The 22,579-nt window shown below is 37.1% G+C and overlaps 1 protein-coding gene across 3 annotated transcripts in view; it reads left to right on the top strand.

Moving 5' to 3' along the window:
• The window catches only part of LOC129266228 (uncharacterized), a 35,201-nt gene extending 12,863 nt beyond the window's left edge, over positions 1 to 22,338 (top strand). For 2 of the 3 annotated variants that reach the window (XR_010294457.1, XR_010294458.1), the window contains exons 5-18: positions 627 to 786; positions 2,970 to 3,066; positions 4,983 to 5,068; positions 5,448 to 5,612; positions 6,643 to 6,724; positions 7,008 to 7,165; positions 8,093 to 8,255; positions 10,433 to 10,513; positions 13,056 to 13,201; positions 13,775 to 13,892; positions 14,157 to 14,298; positions 14,782 to 14,914; positions 19,220 to 20,023; positions 21,953 to 22,338. Coding sequence is in view for 1 of the 3 variants with exons in the window: in XM_064103770.1 (XP_063959840.1) it covers positions 627 to 786; positions 2,970 to 3,066; positions 4,983 to 5,068; positions 5,448 to 5,612; positions 6,643 to 6,724; positions 7,008 to 7,165; positions 8,093 to 8,255; positions 10,433 to 10,513; positions 13,056 to 13,201; positions 13,775 to 13,892; positions 14,157 to 14,298; positions 14,782 to 14,914; positions 19,220 to 19,337 (1,649 nt within the window). In the remaining 2 variants the exon portion in view is untranslated. Of the gene's footprint in view, positions 1 to 626; positions 787 to 2,969; positions 3,067 to 4,982; positions 5,069 to 5,447; positions 5,613 to 6,642; positions 6,725 to 7,007; positions 7,166 to 8,092; positions 8,256 to 10,432; positions 10,514 to 13,055; positions 13,202 to 13,774; positions 13,893 to 14,156; positions 14,299 to 14,781; positions 14,915 to 19,219 lie in introns of all 3 variants that reach the window. The other variant, XM_064103770.1, reaches the window with a different exon arrangement.
• Positions 22,339 to 22,579: the final 241 nt, after the last annotated feature.

Raw genomic sequence — 22,579 nt, 5'->3', positions numbered from 1 at the left:
GTAATGCAGCATATTAAAGCTAGAACAACATAGAATCCAATCAATAACTCAACATTGTGATAGCCATTTAAAGTTCACAGAGTTTGAGCAATATGTTTTCTCCTCAAATATGCATGTCCATTTTACGTCACTCCGTAACCATGATTATGAATATTCATATCTCATTAATTCAGTGGATCAAAATAACAAATGTTATTATTTTGAAAAGTGGGTTTCAGCAACTACTATCAGGTACCATTTCTTTGCAAATAACTATTTAAATATGGGTGATATCTTTGTTTGAATGCTGAAAACTTGTTTCTGAGTAACACTCCGTAACCGAGGAAACTGCCCTTTACGAAAGCTAAAGATGGGCTTTGATAAAAGAAGAAAAATTAGAGAAAATATGGGTGGAGGTTGGATGAAAATTCATTAAAAAATAAGATTTATGAACTTTAAAGTTTTTAATTTGGGACATTGTATGTTAGCGGGTCCCCAATAAATCCTGTGACATATGTAAGTTTCATAAATTGCAATATTGTAATGAAACATTTTTTTTCTTCAAAATGATCATGTGATTTTGATATTCAATTTTATTCATAATCACTTGATATGTATTTTGCTATTTTGGTATTCTTGATCAACAGAAGAACAATATCAACAAAGCTGTGATAAAGTGTCAAGCATTCAACACAAGAGGGCGCTTTTGAAGCAGTTTTCAACAGACTGTAAAGCTGATGCTGCCCGTTACTTGGAGTATCGGAAACGGCTGGAGGGTAGACTGCAGCAATTCAAGCCATCGGGAAGGTTTGTTCTTGATAACTTTTCAGTTTTCTTCCTGTATGATTTAAATATGCACAGCTGCCAATTAACCCTAATTCTACCGGGGGGGGGGGGGGGCCATTATGGCCCCCCCCCTCGACAATTTTCACGATATATCTGCTGCGCAAATTTTTTTTGACCTCGCCGCTCACTGACTTTTTACTTTCAAGTCTCGCGCAAATTTTGAGACCAAATTTGTGACGCCGCGGTACGCGGTTACAACATTACGCAACATTAGGTAAGTGCATGTCAGACCCAAAATTGCTCATAAACGTGATTTCATGTACAAATCCAATGCAAATTGTGTATTTGGCCAAAATTCATAAATGTATCATTATTTCTACTTCTAATGATTAAACTTAATTAACTTTGACTTGTTTATGATTAGAATTAAGTCTGGAACAATTTCCATCGAAAAAACAATAAAAAACAGAAAGTATAAAAACATAGAAATACATAAGAAATTTAAAAAACAATAAAATACATAAGAAATCGGTCTTGGTACCAGAATTTTTTTCATTCACAATTGTTAGGAATGCTATAAAGAATATTTTCACCAAAAAATAGCATTCTAGGAGCTTTATTTAGTGAATCAGAGCAAAAAGTATGATTTCATGAATAAATAAGCATAATTAATTCATATAAAATAAAAATATGAATTCAGTGAAATTTACCAATGCAACTGCGTAGATTACGTCATTCTCTACCATCATGTAAATTTTTGTTGTGATCGCGCAATCCATGGCTGAGATCTTAAGGGGGGGCCATAATGCCCCCCCCCCCCCGGGAATGACAAGAATCAAAATACCCCAGGAGATTGAGGGTTAAGAAACTCAACACTATATTATCTTTTTTTTTTGGAAGGGGGTGTATATTTTTGTATTGAATTTAATTTTCAATCTTATCTCAAAATTTTGAATTTGATTATTGCAAGTTAACTCACTCTGTATTAGTATCATTGTCACTCATATCATATTATTTTGTTGGGTAAATATCCTCCAGTTTGGACACTAAGGCCCGTATTTTGTACTCACCTTTTTACTTTAACCTTGGTCTAAATTTTTAGTTTAACTATGGCTAGCCAAATGTGGCCCAAAGCTGCTTCACAAGATGATTAATGTATCATCACATTTGGCACTCAAATGATAACAAAATCAGGCAAACCATATTGAAATGATGAAGACAATAGTTTTCCTGAAGTTTAGAGATTGGGATATATCCCAATAAACAGTGCACAAGATGCCTTAAAGAGAAATTCCAGTAGTTGCAGTAAACACTGATTTCATGAGAAAAACTGTAAAACAAGGCTTAATTGTCAGTATATCATCGAGGATCTAGATCTGGTACAGTTACATAAACTGAACTTTGTGAAATCTTGAAATCTACGCTGAAAAATGTTCAGACTGAAGATCCCCAACACAGATAAGCGCACGTGGGACAGTGTATAATGATTGCTTTGAATGTCGTGCCCGACGCTCTACCCGAATCCTGTGCTTTTTTGCTGATTTCTCAGCAATTACACAATTTCTTCCAGAATCCTTTGGCACATACGTTTTCTTTATACAAACAGACACTTTGGTGGTCATTTCATTGGATTCTGTACGAACTCATTTTGATGTCGTTACCAAAACTAGCATTTACCTTTAAAATTCATGGCTTCACATAATTTAGCCTATACTTAGACCATGGTTTATTAAACTGGAGTTAAGAATATGAGTCAAAGTATGATGTTTACTTTAAAGCATCGATGTCTTGATAAATAGGTGTGCCCCTCCCCATTTCCAAAGGGATGTTGGGAAATTTTCTTATATGTGGAATTATGGCTTTCCATACTTGAGATTGATAAGAAAAGCAACAAGTTCCTCCACATTTCCAAAGGGATGTTGGTAAATTTTCTTACATGTGGAATTATGGCAATGATGGCTTTCCATACTTGAGATTGATAAGAAAAGCAACAAGTTCCTCCACATTTCCAAAGGGATGTTGGTAAATTTTCTTACATGTGGAATTATGGCAATGATGGCTTTCCATACTTGAGATTGATAAGAAAAGCAACAAGTTCCTCCCCATTTCCAAAGGGATGTTGGTAAATTTTCCTCCATGTGGAATTATGGCAATGACGGATTTCCATACTTGAGATTGATAAGAAAAGCTCTCTTTACATACAGCAACGAGGGCAGCAGATCAGATCAGAGGTATTTCAGTCGCCATGGAACGAAGAGAGGAGAAAGAACAGACTCGCCAACGTTAGAAACTGCATGCACAGTAAGTCTAATACAATGTAATAGAAGAATCTTTTGTTTGAAATGGGGAAAATAAGAGAGCCCAGCAGATGTTTTATAAAGATGTTCCTAAGTTTGATGTACTTGTAGGACTGGGTACCAGGGCCTCGTCACACAAAAGTTAGCAATTAATCGCTAATTTGAAAGAACAACTCTGATTGGATCCTAGTCAGTCTACCAGGAATGGCACTTTTCAGACTAAAGTCCGATTTCAGACTTATTCAACATATTTTTAGCACATCATAGGAAACCAATTTTTCTTGTAGGAAAGGGGTCATTCCAAATGATTTTCAGACTTTTTTAACAAGCCTAGACTCTACTGAGCCAAATGTGCATCCAACAATGTTCTTGATAGGCCATTTCATTAATAGCTGGTTCCCAGTGACACGATTTGCGCCACAATTTAAACAGCGTACTTAGTCATGGAGTAACCATAGTGATTTCATCAGATCGCATCAGATCAGTCATGGCAATTGTATTGAACCTAGACAAATTTCAAAGGGTTCAAAAATTTTCGCAATCAGTTAGGAAAGGCGTAATGGGCTTTCGTAAAGATCGCACGACAGTGGGAAGGAGGTGTTAGCTATTAATCGCTAACCTTTGTGTCACAGGGCCCAGGTGTGTGTTTTCTTCCTTAAGGCTGTTTGTGAAGTTACGCTGGAACTTGTTAGCTAAGTCAGCTACCTAATGGATATCATTTAGCACAAGAACAGAAGAAACGGTCTCCAGTCATGCGTAATTTTTTTAAAGACTTACAAACTCTCAATTGGGTCATAAGATGCATGAATCGTCAAAATTGATGGACACCCCCTCCCTTGTGTCAGCTTATTGCGAGGGCTGAGAACGTTGTACGAAGATGCTTTCTTCTTGTAAAATTTATTTCATTCTCTATTTTCTTTGATTCGATATGCATATGGGCTATTCCACGGTTACTCACGTTACATTTGGAGACACCTTGACTCATACTTGGAGCTGTAACTCCATTATTATTGATAGGAAGTAAACATCTCTTTATCACAACATAGTACGCAGTCTGACTATCCTTTGTATAAAAACAAAACTTGGGAAATTTCATTATGCTCCTGGCAAATCTTTGAAATGTGTCGGTTACTCATGTTACATGATTTGGACATGCATAAAATGAAAAGTGGACATAAGTGAAAAGTGTCCTCATGCAAGGCTTTTATGAAAGATGATTATATCCATTTCAAAGAAGTATATTAGGGAGACAAATTTGTATATAATTCAAAAAATAAAGAACACATGGTTTTTACTAGGGGTGCAGATAAAGTGGTTACTCACATTACGGTTCAGATGGGCTATATGTACAAAGACACATTGAGCTCATGTCCACCAACCTATGGAATTGCCCATATGGTGAGATATCTTTATTCCAGAGAAACTAGTAGCTGTTGATCCCGACTGCCCTCCTGCCCTCGGAATTTCCCTATTACCGCTTTAGAACATTTTACAAACATGATTTATTTTGGTAAACGTTCTTCTTTCTCAATCTCCTTTTGTGACTTAGAAAAATGTGAGGGATGCGTGTGGTGATCACTATGTTCCCGAGATATCCTTGGAAGCCCACTGCCTTCCTGGCCTCAAAATCCCCTAATACTGACAATTGTTTATGTTCATTTTTTTTTTTCTTCCTGGGAAGGCTTACTGCTTGAGAGTATTGTTCAATCATGATTTATTTTGGTCGAATTTCTTTCCTTCCCCATTTCTCTCGAAGTAGAAAAATGTGAGGGATGTGTGCAGTGAGATCACTGTATTCCTGAGAGTATCTTATTACCGTCTTCTTTTTTTTTCTGAGAGGGCTTACTGTGAGAGTTGCTTGCGAATATTGTATGAAGATGGTAAAAGTTATTTCATTCTCCATTTCTCTTGTTGACGTAGAAAACTGTGAGGGATGCGTGCAGTGAGATCACAGTTTTCCTGAGAGAGATGCTGCAAGGAAAATACTCAAACAATCAGCAATCATTGTAAGTACATTATTTAAATGTAGTTCATGTCATCATTAGGTCAAGGGTCACAGACTTTTGGATCCAATGAAAGCAACTGTATTTTGATATCAATAAACTGTAAAGTTCCTGTTTATTGTATATAACCTTAAAACTATTGTTTAGTTTTGGGTGTTTGTTAATTTGAGCAGTTTGTCTGTATATGGTCGTGGAAGTCTGCTTTAATGCACCAAACACCACCGGTGTTTTCTGAAAAGAAATGGAATCTCCAAAACGATACAAATTTGATTCAATTCTTCCAAAGGTCACAAGCACTGAACACAGATAAGCATGTATTTTACTACAACTGAATTGTGAGTCTTTTCAGCTGTCATTTGCTATATTTTAAATGCACCTTAAGGCAATCGACTAAAGACAAAATCTGGACAGAGATTGAGAAGGTCATGGCTGAGAATCCCCCGCAGGATGTCCTCCAATCCTTAGCAACCATCACCTTGGAAACGACCCATGACCTGAGACAGATGACGACTGGCATTGACATCAAGAAAGATGCTGAAGAACTCAGGTATGTCTTTATTGTTGTTGTGTTTTTTTTTTTCACTGACTTCCTAGTCAATGCAGGATTTTTTTTTTGGGGGGGTGGGAGTGTTGGAAAGGGGTAGGGATGTGCGGCCCCCAAAATCCGAAACCATATCATTAAGAACTGAACTTGATATGAAATGAGGGGCTTAAGAACTACCTTTATATGAGCCTCTGCAATAGAGGTGCTTGGAAACTGGAATATAACATGAAACAGGGTTCTTTGAGAACTGACGCCTGAAATGAGGGGTCCAGGGTCAGCGGAGATGGGGTTGATCAAAAGACAATGAAAAAGGGTGAAAATTATATGTGGAGCATTGTGGCCCAGTGGATTAGTCTTCGGACTTTGAAACAGAGGGCCATGGGTTCGAATCCCAGCCATGGCGTAATTTTCTTCGGCAAGAAATTTGTCCTCATTGTGCTGCACTCGACCCAGGTGGGGTAAATGGGTAAATGGCAGGAATTTAATGTCACCTCACTGTAAAGGGCTGCGGGGCTAAAGCCAGGGTAATAATATCCAATGAAGCGCATAGGGACGCATTTGGCAGAGATATGCTTGGGAATTGATAGCAAGGTGTGAAATGGGAGCTGCCATTATACGTGAGGTGTCAATCTGTCTAGGTATAGATAAAAGGCTTATTGGTATTGCATGCTGCAAGAAGTATTTGCCAGCAATTGAAAACTTCAGATGCAAACTTATAAGTGATAGATCAATTTTTGCAAATTCCATGATTATTAACACACAAACTTTTGTATTTGTTGAAGCATCTGAACTTCAATATCAATAACTATATCAACAAAATAAGGCAAACCAATTAATACTTGTTGATGGAAAAAGCTCACCATCAATCATTCGCAAATTTGCAACAATATGCATGACTTTCAATTGATTTGGGAATTAAAAGTAAAATGCAAATGTTGCAATCAATTGTAAGTTTCTTGTGACACCCCCCTTGATGTGGATGCCTTTCTTCATGTATTCACCGTTATGTTCATGTTCTACGTCACCTGTCCAGATTTAGGTATGAGTCCGGAGCACTTTACCAAGACACATCAACAGGACCAAGTCAGCTACAGAGTGTGCACCAAATGATTGAGGTAAGGAAGTCGGAGCAATGATAGTGCTGATGATGAGGAGGAGGATCATGACTATGATGACGAGGAGGAGGAGGATGATGATGAAGAAGATGATGATGGTGATGATGGTACTGATGATGAGGAGGAGGAGGACAATGATGATGATGAAGAGGAGGAGGAGGGTGATTATGATTACAATGATGATGTTGATGACGATGATGATGATGATGATGAGGAGGAGGACAATGATGATGATATTCATCCCCACTTGATAAGATTTGGTTTTGTTCTTGATGTCTTTCAGGAGAAGCAAGCCTCCCACATCCACACTTTCATGGAGGCAGAGAAGAGCAGGAATCGAGCTTGGAAGCTGGACAAACAGTTGGTGGACACAACAGCAGCTGTGGATGGAAAACTAGCTGCTATGTTCAGCAACAATCCAGGTGCTTTGGAACTTGCCAGGTAACTTCAGCAGATTTGCGAGCCAAGATCTTAAACCTTAACCCTAACTAGGCCGGGCTTTTTTGGCTGTTCTGTGGCTGGGGGGGGGGGGTTGATTCAACCCCCCCCTGAGATCTCGGCCGCCGATCGCGCGAGCGCCACAAAAATTTGCACGCTGGTAGTGTGCAATGTAATCTACAAGGCTGTATGGTAAAATTTTCCAAAATAATGAGATTTTATTTTATATGAATTAATTATGCTAATTTATGCATAAATCATACTTTTTGCTCTAATTCACTAAATGAAGCTCCTAGAATGCTAATTTTTGGTAAAAATATTCTTTGTAGCATTCTTAACAATGGCAATTGAAAAAAACTTCGGTTTGGAAATCAATTTCTTATGTATTTTATTGTTTTATGAATTTCTTATGTATTTCTTTGTTTTTCAACCTTTTGTTTTTCTTTGTTTTTTTCACCAGATTTATTGCACAACCTTTTTGAAGCATAATTATGCTAAAATCAATTGCTTTCAGCTGTTTAAAGTAAAAATAATCATATCTTTATGAATAAGATGAGAAAACTCAATTTGCATTGACTTTGTACACAAAATCACGTTTTGGAACAATTTTTGGTCTTACAAGCACTTACAAAATGTTGCGTAATTTGGGAACCACGTACCCGGGCGTCGTAAATTTGGTCTCAAAAGATGCGTGAGACTTAAAAGTATAAACTCTGCGAGTGGCGCGGTCAAAAAATTTCGCGCGGCGGAATGATCGCAGAAAATGTGGAGGGGGGGGTTGATTCAACCCCCCCCGGCCATTTTAGGGTTAAACATTACTTTAAATGTTAATATGCCACAAGTCAATTGCAGTAATGTAGTCATGTCATCTCCATTTTTGCATCTCAAATTGCTGCAAAGCAAATGAAAATGTGACTTCTTATTCTGTAGAAAATTGTTCAGTATGGAGCTAGAGGCATCGTCTGCGAATGCCGCCCTCCAGTGCCTGAGGAGCCTGAAGAATGACCTTTCGGAGGTCGCCGCTACGGAGGGACAGGTCAAGGAGGCCCTCTATGCCAAGCATCAGAAGATACAGGATTTTAAAGGACTTAGCGTAAGTTGAAGTGTCATTCATAGCCAGAACAATGTGAATATGAATGTGACTGTATAATGAGATTTGTTAGTTCATCTTGTAAATACATAGGTCCGTATTCTGAAGTCGGGTTTAACTTAAACTCAGGTTTAAAGTTGTGGTTTAAGTATGGATAGCCAATTGTTACATAAATCACTAACAGTAGAGATATCATATTTCAGCTCATTTGGCTCTCAAAGCATTCATAATTGTTCAGGAAGTATAAACAAATGATTGTCTTCACCTCGATGAATCAGGAAAGAGCACTGTCAGTAAACATAAGAAACATATAATAAAAATTTTGACATGTTTGGCTTCCCATAATTTTAGCACAGAGTTAGACCATGGTCTAAGTTAAACCTGACTTCAGAATACGGGCCATAGGCTCTTGTTCTGAAATGAGGATTGAGGGTGAATGAGGTTTGGTTACATTGACCCTGTGTTTAGAGCGAATCTGTACTACAACACATGAACTCTAGATGAACCCAGCATAACCTGTGTACAGTGTGTACAATGCACCTTGAATGCACAGTGGGTGATTTCAAGTACGGTGTTGATCTTTTTGGTGTTGGTGTCATGACGAAAGAGCTCCGTTTGATAACACTATACCCCTCTTCTCCAAGTACGAAAACCCTACTGCCCCAGGCATGCAATGTAAGTATCAAAACACCTGTTTCTTGACCTCGGTCCGAAGATAACGCAACAGCCCGAGTGCGGTCCGGGAAAATATGTCGCCATTTTTTATTCACTTACTTTCCTTATTTCGAGGTTGATTTTCTTTGTTCGAAATTGAAAATGGGCTAGCATTGAATTTCTGAATACAATATGCCTTTGAAAACGTGATTAAATATCGAATACAATAATTTAATTCCGAAGGTCCTTCTACAGGCAGAGAAGACTTACGTAATAGCACAGCTGTTGTTATCATTTCGTCCTTGGCTCAACGCTCATAATCTGGCCTGTGGGGATTACCTGGCCAAGCGGGGTTGATCAGGCGGGTGTTTCATAAAGCTGTTCGTAAGTTAAGAGCGACTGGTGATCATGTCTTGCGGTAAATGGTACAACTGGCGATGATCACCAGTCGTTGTTAAAGTCGCTCTTAACTTACGAACAGCTTTATGAAACACCCGCCTGATCAACCCCGCTTGGCCAGGTAATCCCCACAGGCCAGATTATGAACGCAAAATGGGGTGAAATACCGCAGTTTGCAATCCGAACTTCGGTCCGTTCCCAAACGGGGGTAAGACGTAATGTTAGGTCAATTTTTACACGATTATAACGCCAAACATAAAATGAAGATGGTCCTGAAAAGTAACTCGCTAGTTGTTGAGGTGTTAATAATGTGATCTGGATCAATTTTTCAAACTATGAATAAGTTTTGGAGCCAGGGGAAGCAATCCGAATTTCAACACCAACACCAAGGCCAACACCGGACTTGAAATCACCCAGTGTAACTACTCATATAGAGTACCGATGTGATGATGTCACAAAAAACCTTTATTTGCTTTTCAGCGTTTTTGATACCATACTTTGGTAGAGCATGATGAAAAACCCCCTTAACCCAAATTTAGTGGGAATCGGTCTATTGGGCCTCAAGATATGACCTCATGAATACATGATTAGCCCCATTGAAGTCAGTGTATTATTGGTCTGGTTCCTAACATTTAAAACAAGGCCAATAATACACTGACTTCCATGGGGCTAATTATGTATTCATGAGCCTGAGGTCATATCTAAGGCACCCATGGACCGATTCCCACCAAATTCTGGTAGTCGGGGATATTTTCATCATGCTCTACCAAAATATGGAATGAAAAATGCTGATATGCAAAACGTGAAAATTGATGACGTCACTCTTTGGTACTTTATTGATAATGCATAGGAGTTCATATACACACCAAAAGGCAGTCACCTCAGCCAACAAACTTTTTGAATTTGAGAAAACTGGGCGTAAGCCAAGTGCATCTCAGAGATGTCTATCAAAATGAGGCTAATAAATTGCTATTTGTGTCTAAATTATAATTTTTCATCCTATATTGTGATGTGTTTCAGGGTTTTTTAAGGACAAATACAAGCACTCAAACACATGTTTTATCTTAGTTTGAGTATTTTTTTTTAATCAGCTGCTCACAAAGTTCAATGATCCGTTTGATTTGCAGGATCAGAAACAGAACCTTATTCAAGTTCTTGTCAGACAGAACATGGATGGGAGAAAGAAACTAGAAGATAAACAAAAGGAGGTATGTTGAATCTTCATTTGAATCTTTACTTTGAATACATGTGTACACTTGGGCATCGTCTTACAAAGTGTATACATATCGTGGCTGATATGTCATTCGGGTTCTCAGGCTACTAACTAGTGATCTCAAAAAGATGACATTTCTAAGGCGAATCTCACATCGTGTCACATTTATTCGACCATGTGTAAACTCAGACAAGAGGTGGCACTATACCTCTTACACAAAGAGTTATGATCGATCCAATCAACCACAACTATGGAAGTCCAGCAACTTCAACATCTAAAATGCATGTTCATTCAAAATATTTTCTAGATGTGATGTATAATCATATATTCATTGTTTTCTTGCAAATTCAGTGTGCTTTTCAATTTTTTTTTACGAAGAACATCATGTAAATTTCTTGGGTCTGACTGCCATTTCCTCTAATTGCCCAGATTTAATTTTCACTTCATGAACAGTTCATCTAATGATATACATGTAGACCATGGACCTATGAAAAGATGGACGATTAACGCGAGCATTTCTTTGACCCAATGATAGTCACCGTCACCTGGTTATGCGCATCTTAATGAGAACATACAGGTGTTGTAACAATAGCAATTACCATGACTACCAAGGGTATCTGATCACTCAAAGACGGAACAGTTTCCCGGTCTTGATTTTTGTTGGCTGATCCCCTGTTTCAGTATGTGCCTTTCAGTCAATATGCTTCATATATGGATCAGCAAACTTGAGAAGCAGACGATTTTTATGATATAAAATATGATATTATTCGATCCGCTAACTACCGCTCACACATAAGGACCTCAATAACATTGAAAGATACACGATCTACACATGTTATGTGCCACGTATATCTGGAATATTATGGAGAAACTTGGGAAAATTGAATTTTAAATAGTAAACAATCAATCACGATATTGCCTCTATATTAAAATATGCAGACATTTCCCCAAATAAAACACATGGAACTAAGATTAACAAAGGTAAACAAAAACTGCACATCGATTATCCATTATTTCATTGATTTTCTATCAACTGCGCATATAATTTGTGAAATATAAATGTCCAATCACGAACTAATTCAGTCCCTTCTCACGGTGACGATCATAGGACCAAAGAAGACTAGCATGAAGAGAATGTTATTCAGATGACAATTACCGTCACCTGTTAGTGAATTCATTATCTAAGCGATGAATGTCCATCTCTTCATAGGTCCATGTGTAGACTAAGGGGGTGTTGCAAGAAAATATTTGCAATCAATCGCAAATATTCTGTTGCAATTTTACAATTGATTGATCACTTTTAACTACAACAAATCAGATTACACTCCTTGTTTCATGGAGCAGAGTAGCAATCAATCGCAAATTTGCAATTAAATGCACGGCATATGCTTGATTTCGGGAGCAAAAATTTACTTGCAATTGATCGCAAGTTTCTTGCAACTCCCCATTAGTGATGTTAGGGCAATTGGGTATAAAATCCCTGAAAATTAGACCAAATGGTAAATGGGCTAAATTGGAATTAGACCAAATGACGAGTAGACAGACTGGTTGTAGGATTAGACTAAACAGAAATAAAACAAAGTGAGTGTAGTAGACCAAGTGGCTATTTACCCTTTAGTTTGAACACATTGATGTTGCATTTATCTGATCAATGTTCAAGTTGGAAGCTGACAAAAATACATTGTAAATAATTTTTGTATCTCCTTGTATGTGTGTATTGTACAGTTTATCAACAATGACTAGGAAAATGTAACAAAAATGAAAATCCATATGGTCTTGTTTGAAATAGAAATCTGATATACAAACACTCTGAAAATTCATTTTGCTCAATTTATGGTGGGCCCGGCAGCCACTGTACAGCACACGATTGACTTTGCTCTATCCTTTAATCGTAGAATGCCAAACAGGATAGCACAAACTTTTAATGTCTTTTGGTCTGACCCTCCTGAGCTTGCACGCCGAACCTCTCGAGACGGACGCTCTACCAACTGAACCAACAAACCATTTTATTTTTGTTTGATTTCTGTCTTATTCTGAGATCATACATTGATACAGTCACTGTATTATACATGTGCTTTATTTTTACTTTATAAAGTCAAAAAGGGGCCTAAGCTTTCGATCCTAGCAGAATCTTCGTCGGAGGCAAAATGACAAACATATAAAGTGGAACAACCATAATATGGTTTACTTTATTGGTTTCTGAAATCATCTTCACAATCCTTGTGTGGATGTCTGTCAGTATAGTTTTCATTGTCAATTGTTACATACTAGAATCATTGATGAAAGTATTAATAGGCCAAACCAGTATACTTCCTTTTTTTTGTTCTTGTCTTCCTTCTGCTTCTCCTTCTTCTCTCCTCATTTTCCTCCTTCTCCTCCTGCCTCACCTTCTCCTCCTTCTCCTCCTCCTTCTTCTCCTTCTTCATCTTCTCCTCCTTCTTCTCCTTTTTCTCCTATTACTTTTCCTTCTTTTCCTTCTCCTTCCCCTCTTTCTCCCATCTTTTTCCTTCTTTTGCCCTTTCCATAAATCTGTGTAGCTGGGTAGGTACATCGAGCAGAAGCTCAGTGCTCATGAAGCTGGTTCCGCTTCTATGACAACCAAGCTAAAGAATCGCATCACCCGGGAGGTCGACCTCTTTGCATCACTCCCTATTCATCTTCTCCAGATTACTGCTCTTGAAAGGTCAGTTAATTTAGACAGGTTATGATCTGTTGTAATAGGTAGGGGGTTGGTGATGGGGTATATGAATCGTAATGTTTGAATCGCATCACCCGGGAGGTTGAACTATTTGCATCACTTCATCATCTTCAGATTACCGCTCTAGATTGGAGGGGGTTGATACCATTATCTTTATCAGTGGGGGTATTCAATTTGTGTGAGGCAGGTTGGGTATGGTGGTCAAAAAATTTGAGTGATAGAATGTCTTGACTGGCGCTTATCACTGTACATTACTTTTTGCTCAGTTTGAATATGCAGTGGGTATAGGGGGATTGTTGTCCATAAAGCTATTTTTTATTTAAAGAAAATACGAAAATCATAATCATATGTCTCAAATTTGTTCCACATTGTACTTAGAATGAAGAATGCTTGTCAACATTTATGTTTCATCTTACCCAAGTATTCAATTGAGATCCCATTTTCATCTTTTTCACAAAAAAAAAGATGCAGCTATTAAAATTGATAACGATGAATTTAGGTGTATCCATTACTCATGAGATGCCATGGTGTATTCTTTTTCATTTGCTCCTATGATAGTGGAGAGGATGTTCCCGTGTGCCAGCTGTCAATCAATCGCCTGTCTAACCAATCACCATCAGCGGGAGGCGGAGTCTTGCAGGAGATCTTGGCGGCCTTGAAATACCCCATGTACAAGGTCAGTATTGAAGCACACTAGCTTCTTTAGAAATTCATTGCCACACTATATCCTTAAAGATAGATGAATGGTGGTAAATCTATGTCCAGACCATTTATTTCCAAAATTTGTCTTCACTGTCATACAAAATTTGATATTTTATCATAAAATGTATGTTGTGTGAAAGGTACAATCTCAAATCTGCTATTTATATATTAAATTTACATTGAACAGTTTCTATATTTGAAAAATCAGCTCCCATTAATTGTGATCTTTGTCATTCAGGCCCCAGAATGTCTCTTCCCCTATCTGTCGGAACTGAAAATAGAGATGGCCGACATCGAGGGCATCCTTGAATCGCAGAAGGTCCTTGGTTACTATGGCAACAGTGAGGAATCTGGTCAAGACATCATCAAGCACATTCAAGGTCAGATCTATCGGCACTGAAGTTATTATGCAAAAAAAATTATCATGATAATGATAATAGGTATTTATACAGTACCCTCTTTATAGAAGTAATCTATTCCGAGGCGCACTACTAATATTAGTACCCTTAGCTTTAATAGCTTGAGCCAACCGTTTCCATTGCTGTGTATTCAAGGAATTAATCCTGAGTAATAATAGATTTTGAACAAAGTTTAATGATAATGATAAGCAGTTAGATAGCGCCCTCTATCTATAAATTATCTATTCCGAGGTGCACCACTATTTTTAGCTCGAGCTGCTGTTTCCAGCCGGGTACCCATTTGCCTCACCATTTGAGTGCAGCATGGTGTGAATCAATTTGAAAGTGAAAAATATGATTATTTCAGTGTTACTACAGAGTAAAAAACAAAACAGAAACAGAATTCTAAATCACATATAATCAATCACAACATAAGTTAATTATCTGTCAATGTCTTCTTAACAGGTTTATGCAAGGATGTGGAGTCCCATGCTAAGGAACAGACCAATAGACTTCTGCCTGTCCTGCAGAAAAGACTTGCTGAGGCTACCAGTGCCATGAGCCATTGTATGAAGTCAAGAGAACATGTCACTGCTTGGTGAGTATTATATTTTGAAATATGATTATTGATGAGGAGGTGGAGGAAGAAGAGAAAGATACAAATGGGGTTTGGTGATGAGGAGAATGATAGTGATGATGATGATGATGATGATGTTGATGGTGATGATGGTGATGATGATGATGGTGATGATGATGATGGTGATGATGATGATGGTGATGATGCCGATAACGATGATGATGATTTGGCGATAATGGTGATGGTGGTTAATGATGGTGAAAGTGGTGATGATGGTGATCCGAAAATCTGAAAATACGTATTTTATTGTTTTTAAAATGAAATCTGAAATAGAAATCTCTGCTCATTCAATTTGCCTTTGTCATTGGTCCGGCAGCCACAGTGCAGCATCAGATCAATGTTACTCTACCCCTTAAATCGTCTGAAATCGTTGAAAGCCAAACAGGGTGGCACCATCTCCCATCTTTTAAAGGATAAGTCCACCCCAACAAAAAGTTGATTTGAATAAAAAGAGAAAAATCCAACAAGCATAACGCTGAAAATTTCATCAAAATCGGATGTAAAATAAAGTTATGACATTTTAAAGTTTCGCTCAAAGTTGAATTAAGAAGGGGGTGAGTTTCCATAAATATAGGTTCTACAAACAATATATAGTATATATAAGTTGTTCAAACAGATAGCATGTCACAAAAATCCTCTGCCTTCTCGATATTTTGCTTTGAAAGTCAATGAAATTAGCCACCTGTCAGAGCCCGAGAGACGAGTGTACAGAAAAGCCACTCGGAGTGTGACGTCACCGGGGGGAATTTAGTATAAGAGGTGCCTGAATGTCATACAGAAATGCTATGCAGAGAGAGAAAGATATTTTACAATTTTTTTTCAAAGCAATTCAAATCAAACAAATAGGACTGATATGTACAAATCTTTACTTTCCCTGTATAAAAAACAGTATGAATAACCATCATGAACTCTTCAATCATGATGTAAGATAGCAAACAGTGAGTTATTGAATGATATTTTCACTATTTCTCATTTATTTTCACGATGTTCAATCAAGTGAATAGCTGGAAAGTAATTCCGGCAGCTAGCTCAGCTCTCGCTCAGCGCGCGCTGAACGCATAATACTAGTACACACAACACCCGGTACGTACAGGCATTGAGTGTACTGTTATGGTCTGGTATGTCGACTTAGTTCATGGCCGTGCCGCGATCCCCTGGCGTTTTTTCTTCTTTTCTTTTGTCTTTGACTCCACTTTTATATCCTCTGGATCATTTCCACTCATAGCTCATTCCACAGAACAATCTTGAACCAAACGTATTATTCTTTCTCGGCCTTCTGAGTTGTTTTCTATATTTAATTACGCTAGGGGTCACCGTCACACATACAAACGCAATTCGCAAGTGAGTTGAAGACAGAGAGACATATCTATGGTTGAAGACAACAAGAAAGGTATGCGGTACGGTAGCTCGACAGCTAGCTGCGCCGGAGCGGGCGGCCGGTCGAAACAAAGCAATTCCGCAACCAACTGTGTTTTTTTGCAAGAGCCGCGTCACGCGCGGATAAATATGTCATAATAACACGTCTGCTACGTTATCGACTGGTGAGAAGATCTCGATCAAATTTCATATTATTCACCTTGAAATTATTCCTTTAGGGTCTATGGTATCATTCTGAGGGAATTTACATATTTGGAATAATAGTACGGCCACAAATATTTTAATCATTACCTCTTTGCAAGTTCTATGGCTCGCAGATACAACTTCAACTGCAGTTATTCCATATGAAGGCGTACGTGCATAGTACACAAAGCGGCACTGCCTTGTTTACTAAAATACCCCCCGGTGACGTCACACTCAAAGAACACCCGTCTCGGTAGGCATTGCAGGAGCGAACTCAGGGAAAATGGGTAGGGATAAATCGTTCAAATTCACTATTTTGAAAAAAGAAAATGGGGGGTCGAATCACCTCTTAGTGTTTGGGGGGTTGTAAGGTTGCTATTAATGTAAATATCTCAATATTTGGAATCGTCTTCTTAATTCAACTTTAAATTTCACAAAACAGTTATATTCACATCCTTGTCGGTATGCAAATGAGGAGAGTGATGACATCACCCACTCACTATTTCTTTTGTATTTCATTATATGAAATGTAAAATATTCAAATTTTCCACCTGTTGTCCTGTGAAACAACGATTAATTCCTCCTTGAACATGTGGAATTAGCATTGTTTAATATACTATATGATTCAATCAACTTGGTCCTTATTGTCAAATCTGTAAAAAATGAAATATTGTATTATTTAAACAATGAAAAACAAAATAAATAGTGAGTGAGGGACATCATCGACTGACATTTGCATGTCACTGAGTTGTGCATATCACTGTTTTCTGGAAAATTATCGAAACTTTAAAATGTCATAACTTTTTTATTTCACATCCGATTTGGCTGAAATTTTCAGCATAATGCTTGTTTGATTTTTCTCTATTTATTCAAATCAACATTTTTCTGGGGTGGACTTGACCTTTAATGTCTTTTGGTCTGATGCGGCCAGGGCTTGAACACCCGACCACCTGATTGTGATACAGACGCACTACCAAGCGAGCCAACAAACCATTAACATGATGATGATGGTGGTGGTGATAGTGATGATGATGATGATGATATTGTGGAGATTAATAATATTTCAATTATTCAATTTTTTTCAATTCAGTATTTATTTCCAAATTCATTAAAAAGAACAAAATGAAAAAAAAATTATATATACACAAAGAAAATATAAATAACATAAAACAAAGCAAAGGTATCAACAGAACATAACTGAAATAAATAGTGGTGATGATAAAATTATGGTTGGCACATAATTGTAAAAAATATAGATGAACAAAATAATGAATGAAAATTGGGCATGCACAAAAAAGCCATAAAAACGCTTGTTAAAATGCACATACCCAAGAAATATCAACCATTAAGTTTCAGAAAGATGAAAAATTTAAATTGCAAAGGAAAATAGTGTAAAACACGCCAAAAAGGCCTTGATAATGTCCAGGTAGATACCTAATTGTCAGCTTCTTGTACACCCTGCAGAGAGGGATCTAGAAACTTCCAGGTTTGTAATTTGATAAATTGTATTTTAGATTTTATTTTCAATTCAGACTGCTCAAACCTGAATAGATCTACAGACAGAATTCAACCCTTTTAGATATATGCTAATACACATTGAACCTCCCCTGTGCACATATTGCTCTTGTAGAGTTGAGTGAATATTATTAATCATAATCCAATAATACACTGTTGAACCAACACAAGCAAATCTGCAAATAGTCATGTAGACGCATCTCCTGGCATGTACAAACACAGACAAAATCAATTCGGTAATCCATGTGGGAGCATTTCAGGGAACAAAAAGTGGGTTGTTTTCACTGCCAGCTGTTAAAAGCTACTGAAATCCTTGCATCTGATTGGCTCTGAGCGAGTTTGCCAGTGAAAATCACAGACAAGATGATTCATGAAATACTTCTTCTGTTCATATCACAGGGAAGAAGAAGAGCAGCAAACAGCTATACAGCCTTTTAATGAATCAATTATCTTTGCATGGATTGTATTCTCATGTATATGTAGCATTTTCCAACCTTTTAGTAATTACATTTATTTTTCATAAAGATTCCCAATCCTAATCCAAACAGTACACAAACTTTATTAGATGGGTTACATACTCCATGAAAGTTGATTTTCTTTTTCTAAATCATAATTTAACAATGTTGTGTGTGTTGGTGACCGGTGTGTTGACTCAGTTGCTAGAGGTCAGGAGTTCAAGCCCCGGTCGCGTCAGACCAAAATATGTTTATGGGAGTTGCTGCTACCCTGTTTGGCTTTCAATGATTCAAGGGATAGAGCCTCGTCGATCTGGGGCTGCACAGTGGCTGCCGGGCCCACGATCAATTGGGCAAAAAGAATCTTTGGAGTATTTCATTTTTCATGGATTTCCATTTTTTAAATCACTTATTTTCACTGTTTGTGTAAAGTCTGGATAAATCTAAAGCTTATTCTCTTTCAAACTTTGAAATCATTTTACAGATAAATTGAAAGATTATATCACAGGTCGGAGAATTCTTCATTGTTCAGTCCATTAATTCTTTTGATTTTTCAATTCTTATTCGCAGCCAATGGTATTTTGTATCTCTCAGGAAAAAAAAAATTGGGAGAACTATAATGAACGCTGGTGGCATATGGTTTATGAAACACACGAATTGAGATGTGCTGCTTTATTCAAATTGATGTTCTAGAATCAATACATTATCATCACATTGTGTTCTTCCGTTACTGCAGGTGGGACCAGCCAGCCCAACATTTGACCCCGTGGGTCAAGGTCGAAGGTCAAACGATGCAACAGTGGCTTGACAAATGGATGATGATCGCTACTCAGATCAAGCAGCTTGACAGATGAAAAACAGAGGGCCATTATAATGATAATAGCCCTGAGGTCATTTTGTTAGTTACATACGACTTTACTGAACATTTGACCCCATGGGTCAAGCTCGAAGGTCAAATAATAATGGCTCAACAAATAAATGATTGCTACTCAGATCAAGCAGCTTGACATAAGAACACCAGAGGGCCATTTTAATGATAATAAACCTGGGGTCTTTTTATGAATTACACACAAATTTAACAAACAATTGACCCCATTGGTCAAGGTCGAAGGTCAAATATAAATGGCTCGACAAATGAATGATTGCTACTCCGATCAAGCAGCTTGACATAACACCAGAGGGCCATTTTAATGATAATAAACCTGTGGTCATTTTATGAGTTGTGCGGGACTTTACCAAATATTCTACCCTGTTGGACAAGGTCGAAGGTCAAACAATGCCACAGTGGCTTGACAAGTGGATGATGATTGCTACTCGGCAATCATTATTCTTGAGTGCATCAGAGAAACATTTCCTGCTGCAAGTGCTCTTCCCCAATCAAGGAGGCCATTTTTTTGTACTGTATATTTTTGGCGATTTTGCCCTGCTTTGGTTGAGATACGACAAAATGTATGTTCCCCGAATAGGTTCATATTATCCTAGCCTTGGCAACAGTTCTTGCATTTCCATGAGTTTGTGAAAAGACAACGTTCAAGTTCAAGTTTATTTAAACCAATCAAAACAAGAGACATATTACACAGTTTAACAAAAACTGAGAATACATGATAGGTTTGGGACCCCATAGAAGCAGAGCTTGTGACAGGGGCCCCTTATATAGAACATTACAACAAGAATGAGATGAAAATATACTGTATACAAATGATAATCTAGAGAGTAAATAAGAAAAATACATACAAACACACACACACCCATACACACACGCATATGGTTTATCAAGATTCAGTTTAAGATATTTTGTAATCTTTCAAATGAATATTTTCGACATGAATTTTTAAATATGGGCAGTGTTGGACTGGATCTAAAGCTTTGTGGTAACTTATTCCATTCTTTGATACAAACTATCAAAAAGAATTCAAAGCAGTATTTGTTCTTGCAAGTGGTTGGTGGATAAGATTTTTCTGCCGTGTATTGTACAAGTGAACATTTGAGTTAACAACAAATGTATCTTTTAAAATGAACAGTTTTGAGAGGATTGTGATTTGTACATAAATATCAAACAATTGAAGGAGACTAAATCATCAAGAGGCAAAATTTTCAATTGCAGAAATAAAGGAACACTTGGACATCTGTAATTCGAATATGTTATGAGCCTCATAACTTTCTTCTGAAGAATTAGCAGTTTGTTTAAATGATTCCTATATGTATTTCCCCATGCAACATTACAATAATTTAAGTGTGGCATAATAGCATTGTAAAGGGTTACTAAGGTCTGCTGAGGTACAGAGAAACGTAACTTATAAATGACACCAACACTCCTTGATACCTTAGTACAAACATAACTGAGGTGATTTTTCCATGATAAGTGATCATCAGCTACAACTCCCAGAAACCTTACATCTTGACTTCGATTGATCTGATGGCCACCAATTGATAATGGATTAGTATCTTCAGGAACTCTTTTACCCCTTGTTCTAAAGGCAACATATTGGGTTCTACTTGCATTTAATAAAAGCTTGTTACAACAAAACCATTTAAATGTATTTCTAATTTCATTGTTAGTTGAGAACATAAGAGTATGCATATCTTTGTGATGGGAAAGTAAGCAAGTATCATCTGCAAATAGTGAATAAGTAAACAATTTTGATGAATTTATAATGTCATTAACATAAATCAAGAACAATAAGGGACCCAGAACCGAGCCTTGGGGTACACCACATTTAACCTCCTTAGATTGTGATTTAACTCCATTAATCATTACATACTGACATCTATTCTTTAAGTAATTTTTAAACCATCTTAAGGCTACCCCACAAACACCATAATGCTCAAGCTTGTCCAATAATATATCATGATCGATAGTATCAAATGCCTTCGATAAATCTAGAAACACACCAATACAAAATTTTCAACTATCAATTGCATTTATAATGGTATTTACTAAATTCAAAACGCCCATACTTGTGGAGTAATTCTTTTGAAAGCCAAATTGTTGTGGTATCATGATATTATGAAGTTGAAGGAAATCATCCAATCTTTTGTACACTATTTTCTCAAGAATTTTTGAGAATATGGATAACAACGCAATGGGTCTGTAATTTTCAATGCATTTTCAATGCATTTACGATCATTTTTTTTAAATACTGGGACTACTTGAGATATTTTCAGTTTGTCAGGGACAATACCCTGGAACAAGGACTTATTAAAAATATGGCATAAGGGATCAACAATGCATTGAATACAATTTGTTATTACCTTGGGAGAAATATCATCTGACCCACATGCCTTCGATGGTTTTAAAGTCGAAACCAAATTAGAAATTTCAAGAACAGATGTTGGTCGAAAATACAAGGATGAGGAGTGATTTTGAACGGACATAAAATCTTTGTATGATGTTTGGACAGGAGGAATTTCCTTGCTTATTTTAGAAGGTAGATCAATAAAATATTGAAATACTCTGCTTTATGTAAAGCCCGGAGTACCCCCTTTGATACCTTTAATTATTCAAATTGTCTTCCTCCACTCATGTGTTAAGTACACATATTCATATTTTAAGGTTCGTCAAATAAAGTGCTAGATCTATATCTCAATTATGAAATATAATCATGAAAAAAAATATATAAAACTGATAATTTTTTGCTTTCACTTCTTTTCTGTTCATTGTTATTTTTATGTAAAGACAAATGTGTTTTATTGCTGAAATTGAAAATTTATATTTAATACACTGCATGCAACTGTAGATATTTGTTTATGTGCCTCTTTTACATGTAGGACTTATACAAAGAATATATATATATTTCCAATGTAAATGTGCCTCCAAGCCTTGATATAATTAAATGTTTTATATGCAAAAATGAATATGTATATGCTGGAATGAACTGTATAGACGACTATTTTTGTGCAATTTCTTTGTGTGTGTTGGTGGGTGGGTGTTTTTGTGAGAGGGTGTGTGTGTTCATGTGAGAGGGTGTGTTTGTTTTTGAGAGAGTGGGAGTGTGTGTGTTTTTGTGAGAGTGGGGTGTGTTTTTGTGAGGGTGTGTGTGTGTTTTTGTGAGAGGGTGTGTGTGTGTTTGTTTTTGTGAGAGTGGGGGTGTGTGTT

The sequence above is a fragment of the Lytechinus pictus genome, chromosome 8 (genome assembly GCF_037042905.1).
Source record: "Lytechinus pictus isolate F3 Inbred chromosome 8, Lp3.0, whole genome shotgun sequence".
NCBI classification, from domain to species: domain Eukaryota; kingdom Metazoa; phylum Echinodermata; class Echinoidea; order Temnopleuroida; family Toxopneustidae; genus Lytechinus; species Lytechinus pictus.
This window is presented reverse-complemented; position numbering and strand designations above follow the sequence as displayed.